Below are 22,322 nucleotides of genomic sequence, written 5' to 3' on the forward strand. Positions count from 1 at the left end.
TGGCAATTGCAGGAATTTCGTGTTATGGATTATCTCACTCGCTGTGTTGGCTCTGGTCTCACTGTCGAGATTGGCTCGCTTCCCTCTGCTCAGGCCATGTGGACTCGTCTCACTGAGCGTTTCACTGAGTGCTCGGGTGCACGGGAGGCATATCTTCTGCAACGCATTTCTCTACAACGCAAAGGTAGTTCATCTCTGCAGTCCCATTTTGGACAAATGCAAGCTTTTTGGACAGAGTTACGCTCCATGCTTCCTGGACGTAATTCCACATATGAAGACTGGCTAGCCTGGTACGAACGGCATGAGGTGCATCAATTGTTTCAGTCCCTTCCTGAATATTCAACTATGGCTGATCAACTACTTCACCAGCCTCAATTTCCGACTTTGGCCTCAGTTATGGGAGCTCTCACTGCTTATGAGACCCGGCAGCAGACAGCACGACTCAATTTGTCAACAGACACTCCTACCTCTTCACTCGAGACTGTTTTGTCTGTACCTGTCACTGCTCCTGTTATGAATTATACTTCTCCACAGGCTCCCTCTCCACAGGCTCGATCTAAGCTCTCTTGCAAATATTGTAAGAAGGAAGGACACCGCATTGAGACATGCTTCAAGCTTCATCCTGAGTTACGTTCCTCAGGTACTGGACGTGGTCGGCGACCCCCTCAGTCTCAACCCTCTCGTACACCAGGATTGTTGGCCAATGCTATACCTTCTACTACTTCAGACTCTACTATTCAAGCTATTGAAAGTCTTCGCCGTCAACTTGATGCTTTTCAACATATCACCTCTACATCCGCCGCACAACTCTCTGGTATGCATTTTGCTGGTTCTTCAGCTAATCCTTCAGTCTCTGGTATGAATGATCTCTGGATTTTTGACTCTGGTTGTTCCTTTCATATGACTTGTAATGCCTCACTTTTATCCTCTGTCTTTACTTCATCCTCTCTTCCTCCTATCTACACAGCTGCTGGACAACCATTGTCCATTACTCAGTATGGCTCTATTACCCCACAAAATGATCCATCTGGTCGTCTAACACTTGGTCCCGTCTATGTGGCTCCACAATTGTGCTTGAATTTAATTTCTATTAGCTCTTTATGCATGGCGGGCCTGTTTGTCTCATTTTCTTCTGATACTTGTATTGTGCAGGATCCACAGACGGGCAAGACGGTTGGGGCGGGTCGTAGGAGGCACAAACTGTATTTTCTGGAATATCTTCACCTTCCAGAGTCCATACGTCCACGTTCTCTTGTTGCTTCTCTTTGTTCGTCAAAACCCTCTACCTCGCTTCCTGCCAATTTATGGCATAGACGACTTGGTCATGTGTGTAATAAAAGGCTGGAGAGTCTTATTCAGTCTGGAGTACTTGGTCCTGTATCATCTAGTTCTAGTATTGAGTCATGTGCTGGTTGCAAATTGGCTAAATTCACTGCTTTACCATTTAAAATGAGTACATCTGTATCCACTTCCTTATTTGATTTAGTACATTCTGATATTTGGGGGCCAGCTCCTTTGCCTTCTTCATCTGGCTACTTATATTATGTTAGTTTTATCGACGATTTCTCTCGTTTTACATGGGTTTACCTACTTAAGAATCGCTCTGACGTACTTACTGCTTATCAAGCCTTCACTGCTATGATTTTCACTCAATGGCAATCTCGTATTAAAGTTTTTCGTTCTGATTGTGCCAAAGAGTACCTATCCTCTGCCATGCGCTCTATCATGTCCTCTCATGGGACTATCTTTCAACAGTCATGTCCCTACACTCATGAGCAAAATGGTGTTGCTGAACGCAAACATCGTCATATCCTCGATACTGCCCGATCAATGCTCATTTCTTACTCTGTTCCTCGTCGTTTCTGGGCTGAGGCTATTCTCACCGCGACTCATGCCATTAATATCACTCCATCTAGCTCTCTTTCCGGTGCTACTCCTTATAGTCGTGTTTATACTCATCCTCCCCGTTATGATCTAGTTCGCGTTTTTGGTTGTCGATGTTTTGTTTTTCTGCCATCTCACGAACGTGATAAATTGTCTCCCAGAGCAGTTTCTTGTGTTTATTTAGGAATTAGTTCAGAACATCGAGGTTATCGTTGTTATGATCCCGCAACTCGTCGAGTTCATATATCTCGTCATGTTCAGTTCGAAGAGGATTCTCCATATTATTCTACTTCTGATGACTTTAATTTCCTCCACTCTACCGATCATGCTTCCCCGTCCACTGCATCACCCACTTCTTCACCTCAATTTTCCTTTCGAGATCTCCCTGACATCTCTCCCTCTCCTTCTGTTGACTCTTCCTCACCTGAGTCTTCTCTTACACCATCTAATCCATATCCTGTGGACACAACTCTCACTCCAGAAAATACTGTTGATCTTCATGCACCTGCGCCAGCATCTCCCCCGCCTGAGGTTCCTCTTGCTCTTCGTCGAGGCAAACGCCCACATGTCATGCCTGCCCGGTATGCTTCTGTTACTTCTTATTCACCTATCTTTCATAACTTTCTTGCTGCCATTCATACTATTGTTGAGCCAAAGTCCTTCCAAGAGGCAGTTCAAATTCCAGAGTGGCGACAAGCTATGGCTGAGGAATTTCAAGCATTTCAGCAAACTCATACCTGGGATATTGTTCCCTGTCCTCCTGGGATCTCTCTTGTTGGCAGTAAATGGGTTTATAAGGTCAAGTTTCGTCCTGATGGCACCATTGAACGTCGAAAAGCTCGTTTAGTGGCTAGAGGTTTTACTCAGCAACAAGGTATTGATTATGAGGAGACCTTTGCTCCTGTTGCTCAGATGCCCACTGTGCGTACTCTCCTTGCGGTCGCTGCTGCTCATCGTTGGCCCTTATACCAGATGGATGTCAAAAATGCTTTTCTTCATGGCTCTTTATCAGAGACCGTATATATGCAACCGCCTCCAGGGTCAAATATTCCTCCGGGACATGTATGTCTCCTTCGTCGTGCTGTTTATGGTCTCAAACAGGCACCCCGCGCTTGGTTTGAGTGTTTTCGCGATGTTGTGCTCAAAGCGGGCTTTATAGAAAGTCATCAAGATGCTTCTCTGTTTGTTCGCACTACATCGCGTGGCAGGGTTTTATTACTCATCTATGTAGATGATATGATCATTACAGGTGATGATATGACAGGTATACAATACGCAAAATCTCAGTTGCAACAACAGTTCCACATGAAGGATCTTGGATCTCTTCGGTATTTCCTTGGTCTAGAAATTTCTCAAGGCCCGCGGGGTGTATTACTGTCTCAACAGAAGTATCTCTCAGATATTCTAAATCAAGCTGAGTTAACTGATAATACAACTGTCGATACTCCACTCCAGCAGAATGTCAAACTTTGCTCTACTGACGGTGAGCCTCTATCTGATCCTACCCGATATCGACATCTTGTTGGTCAGTTGGTCTATTTGTGCATCTCTCGACCAGATATCTCTCATGCTGTTGGTATTGTCAGTCAATTTGTTAGTGCCCCACGTTCTGTACACTATGCTGTCTTATTACGGATTCTTCGGTACCTCCGGGGTACTAGCACTCGCTCACTTTTGTTTCCTGCTACATCTAAGTTAGAGCTTTGTGCATATTCTGATGCTGATTGGGCTGGTGATCCAACTACCAGAAAGTCTACCACAGGTTATTGTATATTTCTTGGTGATTCCCTTATTTCCTGGCGAAGTAAGAAACAAGATGTTATTGCTCTTTCCAGTACTGAGGCAGAGTATCGTGCAATGTCCACAACAGCTAAAGAGATTATTCATCTTCGTCGCCTTCTCAGTGATTTCGGTATTTCTGTTACGACTCCTACTCCTCTCTACTGTGATAATAAGAGTGCCATCCATATTGCTAATAATCCAGTATTTCATGAAAGGACCAAACATATTGAGATCGACGCTCATTTTGTCCGTCACCAAGTTATCAAGGACAAGACAATTCTACTTCCTCATGTTTCATCCGCTGACGAGCTTGCAGATTTCTTCACAAAGGCCTTACCTGTTCATCGGTTCCAGTTTCTTGTACGCAAACTCACTTTGTTTGATCCAACATGAGTTTGAAGGGGGCTGTTGATAATAGTGTATTGTAGTGGGTTTTAGTCCCACATTGCTTGGGAGAACAAACCTCACACTCCTCTACTTGTATAAATATATGTGCACACTCAATATTCAATTCAAGGGAAATTTACCCAAGATTCTCTCTCTCTCTCTCTCTTACTTTAACAATGATAATATCTCAAGGAGGTTGGCGAAAATAGGAATGAAGCTTTGCGCGATCAAGTACAAGATCAAGCTTCATCCGCAATCAAGACGAGCTTTATTGAAGATCAATTACTTGGGTATAGTGTTTTAGGTTTATATTTTGTGTGGTTATACTTAAAGCTCAAATTATACACACACATTGCTTTCGTTTCATTGTTTTCGTTTTAAGAAAATAATGTATTTTGAGAAAATAACATGTTTGTGGATTATTGAATTAGTGATACTATTTTACATATTCTCATAAGTCTAAAATTCCATTCAAAAGAATTTTTAAGCTTGTTTGAAATCGTTTCATCAAAAACTAAGTGTTTGACGTTTTCGTATTTTCAACCGGTTTGCAAAATAAATGAGTTTCTCATAAATGGGGAATGCAATTTAAATTTTTTTTCTAACATGTTCTATTATATTTTTATAACCATTTCTCAAAATTTATCATTTTTGAAGTTGATTTACTATGTCAAATTGATTTTACAAAATCAAGTATTTCAACAGTTTTTAGAATATGTAATATCTATTTTAAAACAATGATTTCTCACAAATGGGAAGTGATATTTCAGAAATTCTTTCTCTAACATGTTTATCTACATGTTTAAAAACTTTTCTCAAATTTTCATGATTTTTGGAGTTACTTTACTATTTTTAATCGATTTTAGAAAGCCAGATATGTAAAATTCCAGAAACTACCAAAAGCTGAAACCGTCGACTTTATAAGTCGACTTACACCTGTATTAAATTGACTTATAGTGTCTTTTCAGCCTATAATGGCTAGTTCCGATTTTTTTGGGTTTTTTGGCTAGTTTGGGAGGCTATAAAAAGCCCTCTTCTCTCATTATTTTGTCATGGATGTTTAAGGGGGTTTGAAAAGAGTTTGTTTCAAAATTTTAAGTGTATTTAAGTTTGGTTTTCAAGTTGGTTTATGTGAAGAAGTTTACATAAGAGGAGGAGATCAATTCTTTGGTGTTTGAGCTTCAATCTCTCATCTCTCCCACTCTTGTTTTCAGAGAAGTTTTCTCTAAACTCAATTTCTAGCTTTATATGTTTATATTTGTTGATTATTCATTTCATTAAGCTAGATTTTAGTACGAATTTAGTTTTGTTATTCCTCATTGATCACACACACCACCTTAAGCTTTTAGTATTTCACATTAAGTATAATTTGGTTGTGGTGTGAGATTGTATCATCGAGTGTGAGCTTACATTGAGTTTTCATCTATTGTAGAGAACAAATCTTTTTACTTGAGCTTAATTATGAGATACACTTTGTAATACATTTGTACACCGAGAGGAGCGTGTGGTAAGAGATGGGGTCAATTCCAAGAGGAGTGGGGTTGGTGGTAAAGCCTAGTGAGATGTAGTAATTTTATACACTTAAGGAAGACGGCACGGGCTAGACCAACACTTAGAGGGTGTAGAGTGTGATTGTAAGTGTGTAAGATTGTGAAAGTTTTTGGTGAGCTAGAAAATCGATTGTGAGGTGTAAATATTTTGGGTGAACGTTGAAAACCCTTCGTGATAGTGGATTCTCCCCGAGAGTGGGGAGCAGAGACGTAGGTCGGAAGGACCGAATACCGTGATCATCTTTGTGTGTTTGTGTTGGTTATTTGCACTATCTCATTTGTATTTTAGTTTATGTTTATATCACCCTTTTTTTATTTTGCATATTCTTGCTCATAATTAGTTGTATATCATACTTGCAAGAATTTATTGTTAATAAGTTTTAAATTGGTATTAAATCGGATTAGATTAGCACATTACCCTATTCACCCCCTCCAGGGTAATTTCAAAACACACCATGATTCTATTTTTTAATTCTACTTGCAATTATATTTTAAAATAGAATTATGATGAGTTCAACATTAAATCAACAAACATTGAAGGGCTAAAATATGCTAAAATTAGCTTGCGAGTGTCATATTGAAAATTTCAGGAGAAAATTCTCAAGTTGCATAGCTCGATATATCAAAATGCAAATTTTAGAAACTCAAAGGGTTATAAGTGCTGCAAAAATAAGTGATGGTATGTAAGTACCAAACTAGGAGAAACTATATGTACAAAACTAGGAGAAACTATAGGGAACTTAAGCACTAATTAGCCTGTCATATACGCACATTTTACTAATTATAGATGCAGATACCAACGCAAATATAATTGATTAGAAAAAAAATCTTAGATCTTTTCAAATTAGGTCGATACGGATCATATGTAAGACATATATGAGCAAAATAGAAAGATAAAAAATTATAGATTGTGCGAATAATGATTAAATATAATAAAGTTCTTAAATGTGAGTCAAGTAATACGTTTGACATATTTGAAAAGCTAAATTGTACTCTGTGTGATTAAACTGACCTAAATTCGTTATCCAATCACTTGAATAAGGTTCGATAGTATTGTTCATATATACATTCGAATATTGATGAAAACATTGTACATGCATTCATATTTATATCATATGGAATATTGGCATCCGTGTACGTATATTGCTTAATTCATATACAAATATATACAAGTTATCAACATAAGTTTTACATCCCTGAGGCTATGTTTGTTTCGCAAAGAAATTCTGGAGAACACTTGAAAACCCTCTGATATTATCAGGAAAAAAACTTTGGTATTTTTAACTCTTGCTATTATTGTGTTTGGTTCACCACTCAATCTGTAAGAAATTTTTTCTTAAAACGTGGGAAATGCTCACTTTTTTTATTGGAATAAGTTCGGCTCAATTTTATAGAAAAATTGAGCGGAAGAGAATGGAAAGTGAAATGTAATAGTGAAATAATAAAGAGCTGATAAAATATAAGAGTTAAATAATAAAAAAATATTTTCAAATATTTTCTTATTTTTGGCTTTTAAATCAAATATAAGAGAGTGTAATGGAAAAGATTTCCTCCCCATGCTTCTTATGACAAAACAAAAGCACAAGAAAATGCTTGAAAATAATTTTTACCATCCTTTTCCATTTCCTATTTTTTAAGGAAATGAAAAAAACACGCCCCACTTTGGGCTGTTTGGTTATTGTTGGTAAAGTTGTGTTTTTATGACACAACTTGGAAAGTTATTGTCCACCTCATCAATTACACTTTTATACTTTTCTTTGTTTGTTTTTGATTCCATTGGAATCATAAAACACTTGTTTGGTTTGCAAAATAAAACTTTAATTATTTGTTTGGAAAGTGTAAAAAGTGGTCCCTACTCAAATGATCATATTGGTTGGAATTATTTTTTATTATTTTTTCCTAACTTCAATGTTAGCTTTCTCCTAAAATCATGACTTTTTTTCATAAAATCACTTTACAAGCCACATCAGCATATGAAATCACTTTACACTATTTTCATAACTACAAACAAACAATTAAAAGTGATGAAAGCTGACATTGGGACCCATTTTTTTACACTTTACATCCTTTTACATGGTAAAAACATACAACCAAACAGCCCCTAAAAAGGGGGAGAAAACGGAAAGCTATTGATTTGGTTAATTTGAAGGAAAATGAAGGGTACTATCGTCTTTCTTTATGCGGCAGCGCAACCGAGATACCCAAAGAGAGTCTGACTTCATAAAGACGCCCGTATAAGAACTACCCTACGAGTCCTTCACCGTACGTTTCATATTCCAACGTGTCAAAATCCCCTTCCTCCGTTACTTTAATCGTACGTCCAACCAGTCATCTCCACAGCGTTTCGTCTCTGTGCGAGCCTCATACCGAGACCAGCACTCGGTAACCGATGTCTGAAGACAAAACCACAGAAACGAAAAAGGAAAAGCAATTAATTAAACGAACACATAAACTGGGCCCACTATTCAGAGAGGTGAAAAGCTGGGTGCCCGTGACAAAAGAAGGAGAATGTTCAAGTAATTAATAGATTATTATATATAAATATAAATGAATAAGCAGGAGCAGAGATGGGCTGTCGTCTTTTCTCTCCTGAGAGCACAAAGAATAGATTTTTCTTTGCAGCTAACTTTCCTTTTTTATTCGAAATTTCCCCTTTTCATTTTTAATCTTTTTTTGTTCTATTTTGGGGGCTCGTTGTTATCCTCTGCTTTCTTTAGATTAGAAAGCTGTGATTTTGATGAAGACGATGGTTTGAGGAGGCTGAAGGGGATTAGGGTTTGTTTGGTTAGGTTTAGGGTTTACTCTGCGAGAGGGGAATCATGTCGCAGGCTAATTGGGAAGCTGATAAGATGTAAGAATCTTTTTTACTTTTCTTGCTTTATTTTTTTTAGTTCTCGGTGGTTTTCTTTTTAGTGTTTTTAGTGGTTATTTGAGGGTTGTAGGTAGGGGTTTGGAGATTGAAAAGAGATTGTTTCTAGTTCTTCTGTGGTTTTCTGATCTGGGTTTTTCTTGTCTGTTCTGTTTCTTTTATCAAAAAAATGGTTTTTGAGGGGTTTTTAACGTCGTATTTTTGGGTTTTATGTCTGACTTAGCTTGTAATTTGGGATTTATTTGATTTAGGGTTTGGCTCTTTTATTATTTTTGTTTGTTGATACTGCGGTTTTTAGGTGGTTATAGCTTTTGTTGTTGTAATGTGTCTTTGTTAATAACTTGTGCAAATCTTTGCAATAATGTTCTTTTGATATTTGTAGTTTTTGATGCTAGTGTTTCTCATTGCATATAGTCTTTGTTCTTGTCATGGGATATAATATTGTTTTCCAATGGTTGAAAAAGGTTGGATGTCTACATCTATGATTATCTAGTGAAGAGGAACTTGCAGCAATCTGCAAAAGCATTTCAAACTGAAGGGAAGGTGTCTTCAGATCCTGTGGGTGAGTAACTGAACAGATAGAGAGCTGGGTTTTTGGTAATTTTGGGGTATACTGATGTTTTTGTTCATGCTTCAATGGCTAGCTATTGATGCTCCTGGTGGTTTCCTCTTTGAATGGTGGTCTGTGTTTTGGGATATTTTCATTGCTAGGACCAATGAGAAGCACTCTGATGTTGCAGCATCCTATTTAGAGGCAAGTGCCCCCCCTCCTCTCCCTCCCTCCCTCCATCCTCCCTCCTCCTATTTCTGCTTGCATTGAGTAGTTTATTTTGGAGGAGTTATAATCTTGAATTATTCATGTTCACAGTGTATGCTGCTTTTATTTTGTATGTTTTTACTAAAAAGCTAGCATTGGCGTTTTTGGTCATTGAGTTGAAAGGTAACCTTAGTAGTGTATATCTGACTATTTGTTTGCTGTGTTCATGTTGTTATTCCATAGTTGTGGCTGAAGGAGTGCATAGCTATAGGTTTCTTTGTTATGTTATATTTTCTTAAACTCATGCAATTGTTTTAGTTGATGGATTTGCCTTCTGTCTGCCTAAATATTGTTCCTACTCTTATCTCACAGTGATGGTATAGTTTTGCAATGAGATGAAGGTATTGATCTGTATCTTATTTGTTGCAGTGTGAATTTTTTTAATTTGAGCTTACTCTTCCACATTATAGTTAGTCATGCCATTCACCTCTCATATTTTCAATTAAATATTGCATTTGTCTCCAATATCACAGAGTATCTGGTTGGTAACAACCCAGCACTCTTCCATTTAGTTCTTTCAGGGGCTAATTACTCCGCTAACTATTATCCTTCTCTCTCTCTCTCTCTCCCTCTCTCTCTCTCCCTCTCCCTGCTTCCAACCAACTTCTCTTAGGGCTACCTGTAGTCCTTGTCCCATTGACTATCATATGGAGATAAAAGGGTTACGATTTTCATATCCTTCTTGATTGCTTCCTTCTCTTAGGCCTACCACTAGTTCCTCTTTGTCCCATTGATATATAGTCTGGAGATTTTAACTAGACTAGATAAAATCAGCCTGTTGAAAAATATCGCTTTGATGATTGTTTTAAGTTATATAGTCATTTACGTGGTCCAGTTGTAAAACATTTATCCCTGTTTGTGTTGTTTTTGAGGATACAGTGATTTTCTCCAGTTATATATTATTTTATCTCCCATTGTTTGCGTGCTTCTGTTTCATGATTTATATGGAGCGCACACACTTGCATTTGTAGCAGACTCAGTTAATTAAAGCCCGGGAACAGCAGCAGCAGCAGCAGCCCCAGAAGCAACAGCAGCAGCAGCAACAGCAACAGCAGCAGCAGCAGCAGCAACTTCAAATGCAACAACTTTTGCAGAGGCAGGCTCAACAACATCATCATCAGCAACAGCAACAACAACAGCAGCAACAACAGCAGAGAAGGGAGGGATCTCACCTTCTTAACGGATCTGCAAATGGCCTTGCTGGCAATGACCCTTTGATGCGACAGAACCCTGCAACTGCCAATGCCTTGGCAACAAAGATGTATGAGGAGCGACTTAAATTGCCTCTTCAAAGGGATTCTATGGATGAGGCATCTATAAAGGTATTTCTCTCATGATGATATCAAATGTTCTGAATTAAGCAATCCCTACGTGATGTAGATGGTATTAGATTTCCTTCAAAGTCTTTCTTAAATTTTGGTTTGGCCTATTTCAGCAAAGGTTTGGAGAAAATGTTGGCCAGCTGATGGATCCTAATCACGCGTCTATGTTGAAATCAGCTGTGACATCAGGGCAGCCTTCAGGGTACATTTCTCTTACTACTGTGAAATCTACTGCTAAGCATTTTTACTCTGCAGCTTATTAAGTGGTGCAAGTATTGTGTACTTAATTATATATGCTATTATCATTCACATGCTATTATCATTCACATGATCCCTCTCCTGTATGGATACATGTGCATGCTTTCGGGATAATGCCAGCAATGTTACATTAAACGCTGGGCACTTCTAGGCGTCAGACTTGGCGCCCAGCGCTTAGTCGCCTAGGCGGACGCCTAAGCGGTTTCTGGGCATTTTTTTCTTTCTTCATTTAAGTGGTGGTCGATGAGGTTTTGCTGAAGGCGCCTAAGCGGTTTCTGGGCATTTTTTTCTTTCTTCATTTAAGTGGTGGTCGATGAGGTTTTGCTGAAGGTCGGAGGAGGTAGTGAAGGTTTTTTTCTTTCTTCATTTAAGTGGTGGTCGATGAGGTTTTGCTGAAGGTCGGAGGAGGTAGTGAAGGTATTCATATTTGGAGGTTAATGGAGTTTGGAGGATGTGTAGACTACGACACATAAAATCACAATCAAGGCCTACAGGGTGCAATCCACGTAAGCAGACAATGTTCCCCTAAACGCTCGTAAAATCTAGGTGGGCAGTCGAAATACCGCCTAGGCGCTAGGCGCTAGTTAGGCGGTCTAGGTACCGCCTAGGTCTAGGCGTATGCCTAAGCGGACTTGGCGGATGTTTTTTAAAACAGTGAATGCCAGTGATGTCTGGAACATGCTGTATAACCCAACATGTTCTTTTGTTGTCTGTGAAGTAAGCTTATATTTTCAAAATAAAGCCAGGGTCTACTACATGTTATAGTTAAGTTTATTATGTCCCAACATGTTCTTTTGTTGTCTGTGAAGTAAGCTTATATTTTCAATACAAAGCCAGGTTCTACTACATGTTATAGTTAAGTTTATTATGTCAATGAGCTCGTGAATGCTTTTATGACAAGTGAAAATTTATTTTTCTGTTGTAATACCTCCAAACTGAGTTGATATGGTTGATGCTATTTTTCTTTCTGCTACTTGTAAAGCATACTGAAGTCCTACTCAACCTATTTAAGGGGTATACAGTTTTCTAAAGAGGCCTTTGACTGGGGGATTAAATTATATGATGGAGGTATGATAGATTTAGAGAGAATCCAAATTTTTGTAAATAAAATTTCCTCACATGCATCTGGGTCATAGATTGGCCATGCCCTAGGGCAAACTCTTAATTTTCTCTGTTATACTCTCCTAGTTTATGAACCTTAACTGCAACTTAATATCCTAAGGGAAAACACTCAGTTCTCAGTAGGAATCACACAATGACGCTTATAAATCACATATTAAAGAAAATCGAGACATATTTGGTTGTTAGGCTGGAAGAAGTTGCTGCCTTTTGCTGAAATTATTGTTGGTTAATGCTGAAGTATGTTTTTCTAACTTGAAATGATGTTGCTTATGTGCTTGTGCACTTCATCTATAGAAGTTTACAATCACAATACTGATATTTATTGCTGACATGCATAAGGATAGTAGATCACTGAGTGGAAAGAGATTTCAAAATATCACAAACCTCCTTTTTTCATACTCTTGCTCAGTTACCGTATAATGCTTAACTATATGTATAGAAAGAGATGCAATGATGACATTTCTTAATTGCATGATTGCCAAGGAATGTTAAAGATGCTTACACCTATATTTTGTTCTCTTATCACGTTCATCTGTGGATTTCTTCACTTTAAATTCTAAGATGCATTCTTGAGATATCTCTTTTAGGCAAGTATTGCATGGTTCAACTGGTGCTATCTCAGGAGCCATACAACAAGCCCAAGCAAGGAACCAGCAACTTCCAGGTTCTACACAGGTAATTTGGGTTCCATTGGATTGAGTTGATGGTGATTTTCTTTTTAGTGTTGATTATTGCTGATCTGACTGAAACTATGTCTCAGGATATTAAACCTGAGATGAATCCTGTGTTGAATCCTAGGTCTGCGGTTCCTGATGGCTCACTAATGGGAGTACCAGGTGATCCTACTTCTTTTTTTCTCGTCTTAGAATCTGCATTGAATTTGGGACGTGCAAAGAATTTTTATGATATTTTCTCCTGACTCCCATGAGATGAAGAAAGACTTCTGTGCTGCATCTCATATTATCAGATTTGTTTATTTTTATTTTTGGTAGCTACAAAAGCAATCTATAAATCATCATTTCACTTTTTGCAGGATCAAGTCAGCCGGGTAGTAATTTGACATTGAAAGGGTGGCCCCTCACAGTAAGTCTTCTGCAGAATATTGTTATAGTTTACCAGTAGGAAATTTGTTGTTAATACTGCAAACATGTTGCTTTTTATGTAATTTATTGTGGACCATTTTGTTATAATTAGATACGATTCTGAACTTTTCAGTTACGACTAGGTAATATATGGTATTTTCCTGCTTAGCTGTTTAGAACTTTATTTATTATGCTTGTGATTGTTAATGTTCTCTACGTATTTTACCTGTATTTCCCCTCTATTTTCATATGCATCTTTCTTCTTAGTACTGCAACTTTGATCCTTTTTTTATTTTCATTATGTACTTATTTTCCTTCTGATTCATCTATGTCTTTCATTTCTTTCTCACTCGCCGTGATGGAACTCTCTAGTTTTCTGGTTCATCTTCGTCTTCCATTTCTTTCTCCCTCATCGTGATGGAACTTGAGAGTTGATTTTGTTATGCTGAATAATTATTACTGTTATCTTTTATGTTTAGAAAGTAGGATGAATATTGGACGCATTCATATGATAAATGCTGATGTGTGATCAATTCCATGGGTCAAGAGGATTAAGCTCTCAATTTCTGTTCTTCGACTTGGGAAGGGAGGCTACTCAGCACTACATCTGACTTTGCTTTTCTGTCTATTTCTTTCCCTCCAATTATTAGCTCTTCAATGTTTTCATTTCGCATAATCTACACAGGTTTTTCCTAGCTTGTTGCTTTACTAAGTGTTACCTCTTTAACTTCATAATCTTACGACTGGTGACTGCCTATTTGGGTTTAAATACACAAGGCACCAATTTCTTATAAGAATAACCAATTCCGATATCATCCATATTGCTACCTGTCCTCTTGAGTAACTTCTATATCCTGTCACCCATCTCCCTTCTTTCTGTATTAATTTTACGTTCTTTTCTTTTCTATACGGTGTTAAAATTGTATCACTTCAACTCTTTTGCTTTAGTCTATTGTATATGGCCACACCTCTTGACTCTTTTAGTAAAAAGCTTCAATTTTGCTCTTTTTTTCCTTTCACTTTTATGGTCTTGATCAGCTTCGTTCAGGAATTCTTCAACAGCAAAAGTCGTTTATGCAGTCCCCCCAACCATTTCATCAACTTCAGTTTCTGACTCCACAGCAGCAGCAATTTCTGCTTCAAGCACAACAGAACTTGCCATCTCCGTCGGCGGGTGACATTGACAGCAGAAGGTTAAGAATGCTACTCAGCAACAGAAATATTATTCCAGGGAAGGATGGTCAGTCAAACTCTGCTGGTGACGTCATTCCTAATGTTGGATCTCCTGTGCAATCTGCGTGCACTGTTTCACAACGTGCAGATACTGAAATGTTGATTAAGGTGCTCTTCCCTTCATGAATTTTCCTGTCCTCTTGAAAGAATTTAGTTTTCCTGCTTTATGTTGGGGGTGTGGATCAATGAATAGCAGCATGTCTTGCCTCCTTTTGATTGTTTTTCTATTCTTTTCTTCCACTATGAATCCATCAGGACAATAGAGTGGGACATTATAATGTTTTCAGTCTAGAAGAGTGCTAAATCTAGCAGCCTATTTACTAATTTATTTTATAGGAATATATTTTGTTTGACAGATGGTACCTTTTGTGTATAATTGACAAATGTGTTTCTAGTGATATTTTTCTATTACGCTATACATATGGTCAATTATTATTCGACACAATAGAATAAACATATCCTCTCTTGTGCGCATCTATCCTTAGAGGGCACATCAAATACAATTTGTACTGGACATATTTAAACTGCCTGGTTTGTTTGGTGTTTTTTTGTTTGGTGTTTTTCTGTTCTAATTCTTGTCATCAAGCTGACATTGGCCATGTATGGCAAGTGACAACAAATAGGTCTTCTTGAACTTACCGATGCTCTAGATGTCACTGCAAATGTAGAGTAATCTTACATAGTTTTGAAAGTTTATTTTGTTATTTTCTTAGTTCGTTATTTTTTTTAGTTGAAGATAGCTCAATTGCACCAGCAGCAACAACAAGGTAACAGTCCGCAGCAGCAGCTTCAACAGGCAGGTATATCAGGTCAGCTGTCACAAAATTCAAATCATCATCTTCAACAAGAAAAGATTGGTGCTGGTAGCGTAACAATGGATGGTAGCCTCTCAAACTCCTTCAGAGGAAATGATCAGGTTTGTTTTCGATGGTAATGAACTTCTCTAAGATTGGTAACTTTTTAGTGGCTTCTGATGTGATGTGTTATGCTGAAAAATCTAGTGTTATTTATTACATGGTGATTATTCAAAATGGTAATCTTCCGAACCAGTCTGTTAGCAATGTGTGACCAAGCCACCCTCCTGTTTTTTGTTGAATGCTTTAGTAAAATATACCTTCTGTTTAGTTGTAGCTTTTGAATTCCAATTCGCTTAGAACATGGGATGGTAAACTTTTATATCTCGAATGTGCATTAGCTTTTTGATATTTCTACAGGACATTGCGTTTCTTTCTTTTTCTGTTTAAATGTTTGTATGGAACTTGTTTATCTACTTCCCACCGGTCTCTACTGGTGGCGGTAACCTCTGAATCATGTTTCAGCAGTCATTCTATAGTTTTGGAGTTAAAAGTAGTTGGTGTCAGGTTTATTTATTATAGGAGTTTAAGAAGGTGAAGTGATTCTTCAGAATGACCATAACTTGTTATTGACAAAGAAATGCGTTATCTAAGCATTCTCGTGATTTGTTCAAATTCTGTTTTCTTCATTTTCTTCATTTTCACAATTGAGTAATTTTGAAGCTACAACTTTGATGTGCTGTGTAGAACTCAAAGAACCAAACTGGGCGCAAGCGCAAACAACCTGTCTCATCCTCTGGACCAGCCAATAGTTCTGGAACTGCAAATACTGCTGGTCCATCTCCAAGTTCAGCTCCTTCAACACCGTCGACACACACTCATGGAGATGTTATTTCAATGCCAACACTGCAACATAGTGCTAGTTCGTCTAAGCCTTTAATGATGTTTGGTTCTGACGGGGCTGGAGCTCTAACATCTCCATCAAACCAGTTGGTTAGTATGCAATTCAGTGAATCTGATAATTCTATTGTTAATTGGAGATCTATAGCATGTATTGCTGCAATTCTAGTAAGTATTCCACCTTGTCAGTAGGATGATAAAGCCGTTGAACTGCAGGCTGATATGGATAGGTTTGTGGAGGATGGTTCGTTGGATGACAATGTGGAGTCTTTTTTATCTCATGATGACACAGATCCAAGGGATACTGTAGTTCGAGGCATGGATGCTGCTAAAGGTCTGTTGCCTCACTGTAGTGCTTAAAAGGGAAAATCTTGGCTTTTAAATTAGTATAAAATAGTGCTTAAAGTAGTATTTATCTCCAGTTAATTGTCACTGCTTTTCTGTTTGTTTTCAGGGTTTTCATTTAATGAGATTGGATTCACCCGTGCAAGTACTAGCAAAGTTGTTTGCTGTCACTTTTCATCAGATGGAAAATTGCTTGCCACCGGTGGCCATGATAAAAAGGTAAGTGATATATGATATGGCTTATCGAACTGTCAGTTATTACATGCTATGATAAAGTTTATCTGATTTCCTTTTCAATGTATAGGCTGTTTTGTGGTACACTGACACCTTAAAGCCAAAATCTACATTGGAAGAACATTCGTTACTGATAACTGATGTTCGCTTCAGCCCAAGCATGCCCCGTCTGGCAACTTCTTCTTTTGACAAGACCGTTAGGGTTTGGGATGCTGATAATGTAAGTGGCAGCTGGCATTTTATGCTTAGTGTCATTTCCTTTTTAAGTGGTCTTCTCTAGTGTTCTTGATTTTATTCATCCTGACGGTTATATTTTTATAATTCAATTCATTTGTGGATCTCTATAGTTTTTGAATTCTGATGCCATTTAACATTGTGTCAGCATTCTGCAAATTTTTGAAAATAGCGGCTTCAATTAATATTTTTGATTTTGCCTCTTGCTAATTAAAATAGTAGTACACAGACCAGGTTGTTTCAGCAATCAAATTGCAGTATGCTTTGTGGGAATGAAATTTTACTTTACCTTCGACACCAAGATAACCTGATAAATTAGCTGATTGTGCTTCCTCAATTCTTTGATTACCTTTACTGTTGACCGCCCTCGTATTCCATGAAATTCACAAGGGTACATCGTGGGTATAACTTTCTTCAACTCTAATCCGAGTCACTGTTTGTTGACGTTTGGATACTTGATCATGCATGAGTTGGAGTGCTGTGGACCACCACTTATTGTCAAGCAATTTTGTTCATTCAATCAGTTTTCTTCTTTCAATTGGAAAATATCTTTTTCTACTTCGTTTTGGTAGGTATTTAGACCAATATCTTATTCTACACCCTTACATAGGATACTTCATTTTTAGTTTTGGCCTACAAGCCATGTAGTCATAAAAAAACTTATATGCTTATAACATTCCCTTGGTCTTGCACTTTTGGGATACAACATCTGCTAAAAAGTTTCATGGTGTCTTCACTCGTTAATTATCAGTATTGAACATGAAATTCCACCAATATAATTATGATTTTTGTTATAATTTTACTGGAATTTTTTTCCATGATGATGGGATAGCCAGTATTCTCTTTGAAGAAATTATTGACTCGTTTCTAGGACAGTGGCTCCAGAGCCATTTCCTCCAGTGTAGGTCTAGTGCTAAATAAAGTAGGCCATCCTGCCTGCAGTCTAGTGCTAAATAAAGTAGGCCATCCTGCTACCTTCATCTTGTTTTATGTCACATTCAAGGTGTTATAATCTTTTACTGGCAATGTTTTAATCATCGTGCACAATTTTCCTTGGTTGAAGTTGGAGGTCCTGATGTTAGATTTTTCGAGAAGCTTAGATTATTATTTTTCTTTGTTTGTAAAGGTTGATGCTGTTATGCTATTATTTCTGTTCACAATGTAAACATTGAATGGATGGGCGTTTTTGCATTACAGCCAGGGTATTCTCTACGTACTTTCACTGGGCATTCTGCATCTGTTATGTCACTTGATTTTCATCCTACTAAAGAAGATCTGATATGCTCATGCGATGGAGATGGTGAAATACGCTACTGGAGTATCAATAATGGTAGTTGTGCCCGAGTTTTCAAGGTAATGTACCCAGTGAGTATTTTTCTAGGAAATGATTTTTACCTTCCGAATTATGTGTTTTACTTGGTTAATTTTTCTTCCTATAGGGGGGTACAACACAAATGAGATTTCAACCTCGTTTTGGTAGATATCTGGCTGCAGCTGCAGAGAATATTGTATCAATATTGGATGCTGAGACTCAGGCTTGTCGGCATTCTTTACAGGTTAGTTTTTAGTAGCCACTGTTTCTGTCTTGTTAGAGTACTTGTAAATCGATATGATGCTCCACCTTTTCGAATTTTCCCTGTCAGCAAAGATCAACATTATTTAATACTTTCCATGTGTGCCTTTGGTTGGGTTGTAGCTGCCGTCTTTGCTTGGTTTGAAAACCTTGCATTCTTTTTCCGGAGTTGTGTTATCTCAAAAGGGCATTATGCAGGATCAGTAGTAGCCGACTTGAAGAAATCTTTTATTGTGTTCCCATCCCATATATTGAACTTTGTTCATTTTAGTGATATTATTTTGCCTTACATTTTTGTCTTGGTTTGAAGACTTCGCATTTTTCTCTTGCCTGAGCATCATTATCTCAAAAGGGCGCATTTTAACAGGATCAATGTCTTCTGGCTTGAGGAAGAACTTAAAGTCCCACCCTTGTTTCCAACCATATTATACTCTGTTCATTTTAGTGATATTCTTTTGCTTTGACAACCTACTTTTTCGTTGACTTGTATAGCATTGTTCGCCACAAAAGATGGCTCCCTTTGTTTTTCACCTTGATTACATTTTATTTGTTATCGTTTGACATATATTGCCATGGTCTATTAACTGGTGCGGTGTTCATTTAAATTGTGCAGGGACACACTAAACATGTGGATTCTGTTTGTTGGGATCCTTCGGGTGAATATTTGGCTTCTGTTAGTGAGGACTCGGTCAGAGTTTGGTCACTTGGTTCAGGAAGCGAAGGCGAGTGTGTGCATGAATTGAGCTGCAACGCCAGCAAATTCCACTCATGTGTTTTCCATCCAACCCATTCATCTTTGCTGGTCATTGGCTGTTACCAGGTATGTTTCATGCTTCGGCCATTTTATTCATTACATTAGTTGCACATTTTGGTTTGAAATTCTCACCAACTTTTTGTTGATTTCATCAGAATTCTCATATTTTCTTTTTGAGTGCTGCTACGGGGACCAAAAATATGGGACCAAGGGAGGGGACATGTGAGGTGTCCCCTCCATATTGCATAATGCCAACTCATTATGCAATAGGGAGGGGACACCTCACCTGTCCCCTCCCTTGGTCCCATATTTTGGGTCCTTCAGTCATTTTCCTTTCTTTTTCTATCCTAAAATTCCAATGATCATTGCCTAAAATGGCTATGACTCAATCAATATGGTTAACATGTTTTAAGATACTCAACGTGTGGCTGGAACGGGATCTCTCATGTTTTTTGTGTTAGCATTCATGCGTATAGGACTACAATGTTTATTTAAGAGAATAATGTAAATTTGATTTTAGTTTGCAAAATAGTCTTTTTTGTTCTTTCAAGTACATCAGGCAGAAGTCGGAACTAGCTTTTTATGTAACGCCTGATTGTGCAAATCCAGGTGAGAAGGTAACCTCGTTCGAGGTTCATGGGTTAGGGATATCAGTAGCTAACGCCTCCATAGTACCAAGTGGCCTGAAATTCTCAGAATATGAATGTCTTTTAAATTTGTTATTTTCTAAAGCGTTGTGATTGATTATGATGCAGTCTCTTGAGCTATGGGACATGATGGAGAACAAGACCATGACTCTAACAGCACATGAAGGTTTGATCGCGTCACTTGCAGTTTCGGGTGTCAGCGGATTGGTGGCTTCTGCAAGCCATGATAAATTTGTGAAGCTCTGGAAGTAGTAGCAACTACATACTCTCTAAAACCAAAAGAAGCTAGCAGAAACTAACTCCCATAGGTTTCTTTTGTTTTAGGTCTCGCTCAAGGACTCTTTTGCTATCAATATTTACTTGATCTTCTAACGCGGGAGACTTTGTTGCGTCATATGCATCTAGGCTCTAACATGTATGTTTTTGTTGGTCCTTTTCTTTTTGTTGTTCTTGTTGTCGTCGGTGTATTTGCTACAGTTGAACCTCTCGTTTCCAGTATATGTTGGTTAGTGCAAGCAAGTTTTTTGTATATACTTTTAAGAGATTATAGTTTGCAACTATCTCCATAGTGATCTCTTTGCGGTCCTTCGGTGTTTTCTGCTTCGTGTCTTGATCAAATTGTTCTTGTAGTCGATGGTGCGAGCCAGAACCAAGCTACCTTCCGTGCAAACTGGGGTTTCTTGCACTTTAAGTACGCAATATCCTGACCAAACTGTAGTATTTTTTTGAGTTATTGAAATGATCATAATATTGCCTTTAAATTCTATGTAGTATTCTAAACATAATACGAGAAATTAAAAGTAGATGACTTATATTTCAACTCGGTAGTTAAATAAAGTGGTCCAGAGCATTTTGTCCTTGCAGTTTGAAATTTTAAAAATAAATAAAGATAATGAAGTTCTATGTAGTATTCTAAACATAATACGTGAAATGAAAAGTAGATTACTTAAATTTCAACTTGAAGTTGAATATACTGATTCAGAGCATTTTGTCCTTGTATAGTTTGAAATTTTAAAAATAAATAAAGATAGCGGGGAGTGGGTTTTATTTCAAAATGTAAAATTTAAAATTATAGATAGATAATCAACCTCTCCTTTGTAATCTCTCTCCTTTATTAATATCTTCCTTTATTTATAATATGTTTATCTAAAATAAATCTCATCATACGTGATCAAAACGGTTGGGAGGTTATAATATAGCTTTTACGGTTTTGAGTTTAATTCCAAGCTAGTTAATAAAAAAATCATCTCGCAGAATAATCACATGGATACTTTTTATTCAAATTTTCAGATTAAAAATTAGATAGATTAACTACGAACTTAAATTATGAGATTAATATGAATTAAAGAGGGCATTGAGTTGTTCCTGCAACATGAAGTAATAAAAAAAGGTGCCACAATTAGATGAGATATTAAACCTTCACATATTAATATAACTAGGTAGAATGCATGTACATTGCACGTAGTTAAATATTTTAATTGTGTATTTTAGATTTATTTATTAACTATAATATGGTTGTGAAAAAGTTTATGATTACCGTAATATATTAAATATTTTTGGATATTTTCATGTATAAACCTTGTTGGCTTTAGCATTTTGCTTCGTTTAAAGTCTAAAAATATTAATGATCTAAGAGCAATTTTAATGATTTGAATGACCAATTTCAAAATATTAATTATGTAAGAGACCAATATTGAAAAGACTCTTGTTATTAATGGAAAAAAATAAATTTTTGAATTCATCAAAGTAAAATGATAGATTTTATCTAGTCTTATCGATTTTATTTAGTTATAAAAAAATCATTTCCACATGTTATTTATAGCCAGAGACCGAGTATTATAATAGTTCAAAAGCTTTTTTCTAGCATTCTCTAGGTTAAAATATGCAAATTCAAGAAAGAAAACACAAATTATGTGATCAATTCTAAAACCTAATATTGTAACCCTCCCACATCTTCATAACTAAACTATTTGATTTGTCCAAAATTCTGAAAATGGTTACTCTCTAGTTCAGAAAATTATAAAATATAATCCGAGAACGATTTATACATTTTATGCACTCATATGGATTGTATTTCATCAAAATAGTGTATATCTATCCAATGTCAAACAACATCCTAAAGTTAAGGAGTTAAAGAAACCAATATCCGTAACAATACTCATATCAAAATTATATGATTCATAAACTTATAAGAATGTGAGTAATATAAATTGAATAAGATAATTTATTTTGTCAAATAATTAGTTTCAGGGCATGAAAGGCAAGGAGAATCAGAAAAGATCTCATACCATCTCAAATAAAAAGTAAATTTCTCCTAGATAATCTTTAGAAATAAGAATTTTAAAGTTAATGTAAAGGATAAATCTAAGAACAAATAATCCAAATCAGTCCATTGAATGATAGACTTGATATAAAATCCACTCTTATAAGATCAATATTACATGTACCCTAAATCATGTTTTTTAAGGGTTAATTTTATAAAGCTCTCCCTCAACTATTGGGGGGAGTGGTCAGGATTACCCTGTCAACCATTTT

General features: G+C 37.0%; 1 protein-coding gene across 5 annotated transcripts; it reads left to right on the plus strand.

The window, feature by feature from the left end:
* LOC109827246 (transcriptional corepressor LEUNIG) lies at positions 8,166–20,372 on the plus strand. Of its 5 annotated transcripts, none has more exons than XM_020394222.1 (18): positions 8,166–8,454; positions 8,937–9,034; positions 9,117–9,226; positions 10,264–10,611; positions 10,725–10,813; positions 12,579–12,666; positions 12,752–12,827; positions 13,025–13,074; positions 14,112–14,414; positions 15,037–15,222; positions 15,848–16,093; positions 16,217–16,334; positions 16,455–16,564; positions 16,650–16,799; positions 18,011–18,166; positions 18,253–18,369; positions 19,000–19,206; positions 19,896–20,372. In XM_020394222.1, exons 1-18 carry the CDS (start codon positions 8,423–8,425, stop codon positions 20,037–20,039), a joined length of 2,628 nt encoding a protein of 875 aa, XP_020249811.1. In that variant the 5' UTR covers positions 8,166–8,422; the 3' UTR covers positions 20,040–20,372. The 5 variants fall into 5 exon arrangements, with proteins under 5 accessions (XP_020249811.1, XP_020249818.1, XP_020249827.1 ...); XM_020394229.1 differs by having other exon boundaries at positions 15,043–15,222; XM_020394238.1 differs by having other exon boundaries at positions 14,136–14,414.

This window comes from Asparagus officinalis, chromosome 1 (assembly GCF_001876935.1).
Source record: "Asparagus officinalis chromosome 1, Aspof.V1, whole genome shotgun sequence".
NCBI lineage: Eukaryota > Viridiplantae > Streptophyta > Magnoliopsida > Asparagales > Asparagaceae > Asparagus > Asparagus officinalis.

Coding starts and splice junctions, on each gene's coding strand:
- LOC109827246 (XM_020394222.1), top strand. CDS start 8,423: ATGTCGCAGGCTAATTGGGAAGCTGATAAGAT. Junction 10,612..10,724: donor TGGATGAGGCATCTATAAAG/GTATTTCTCTCA, acceptor GGCCTATTTCAG/CAAAGGTTTGGAGAAAATGT. Junction 12,667..12,751: donor AACTTCCAGGTTCTACACAG/GTAATTTGGGTT, acceptor ACTATGTCTCAG/GATATTAAACCTGAGATGAA.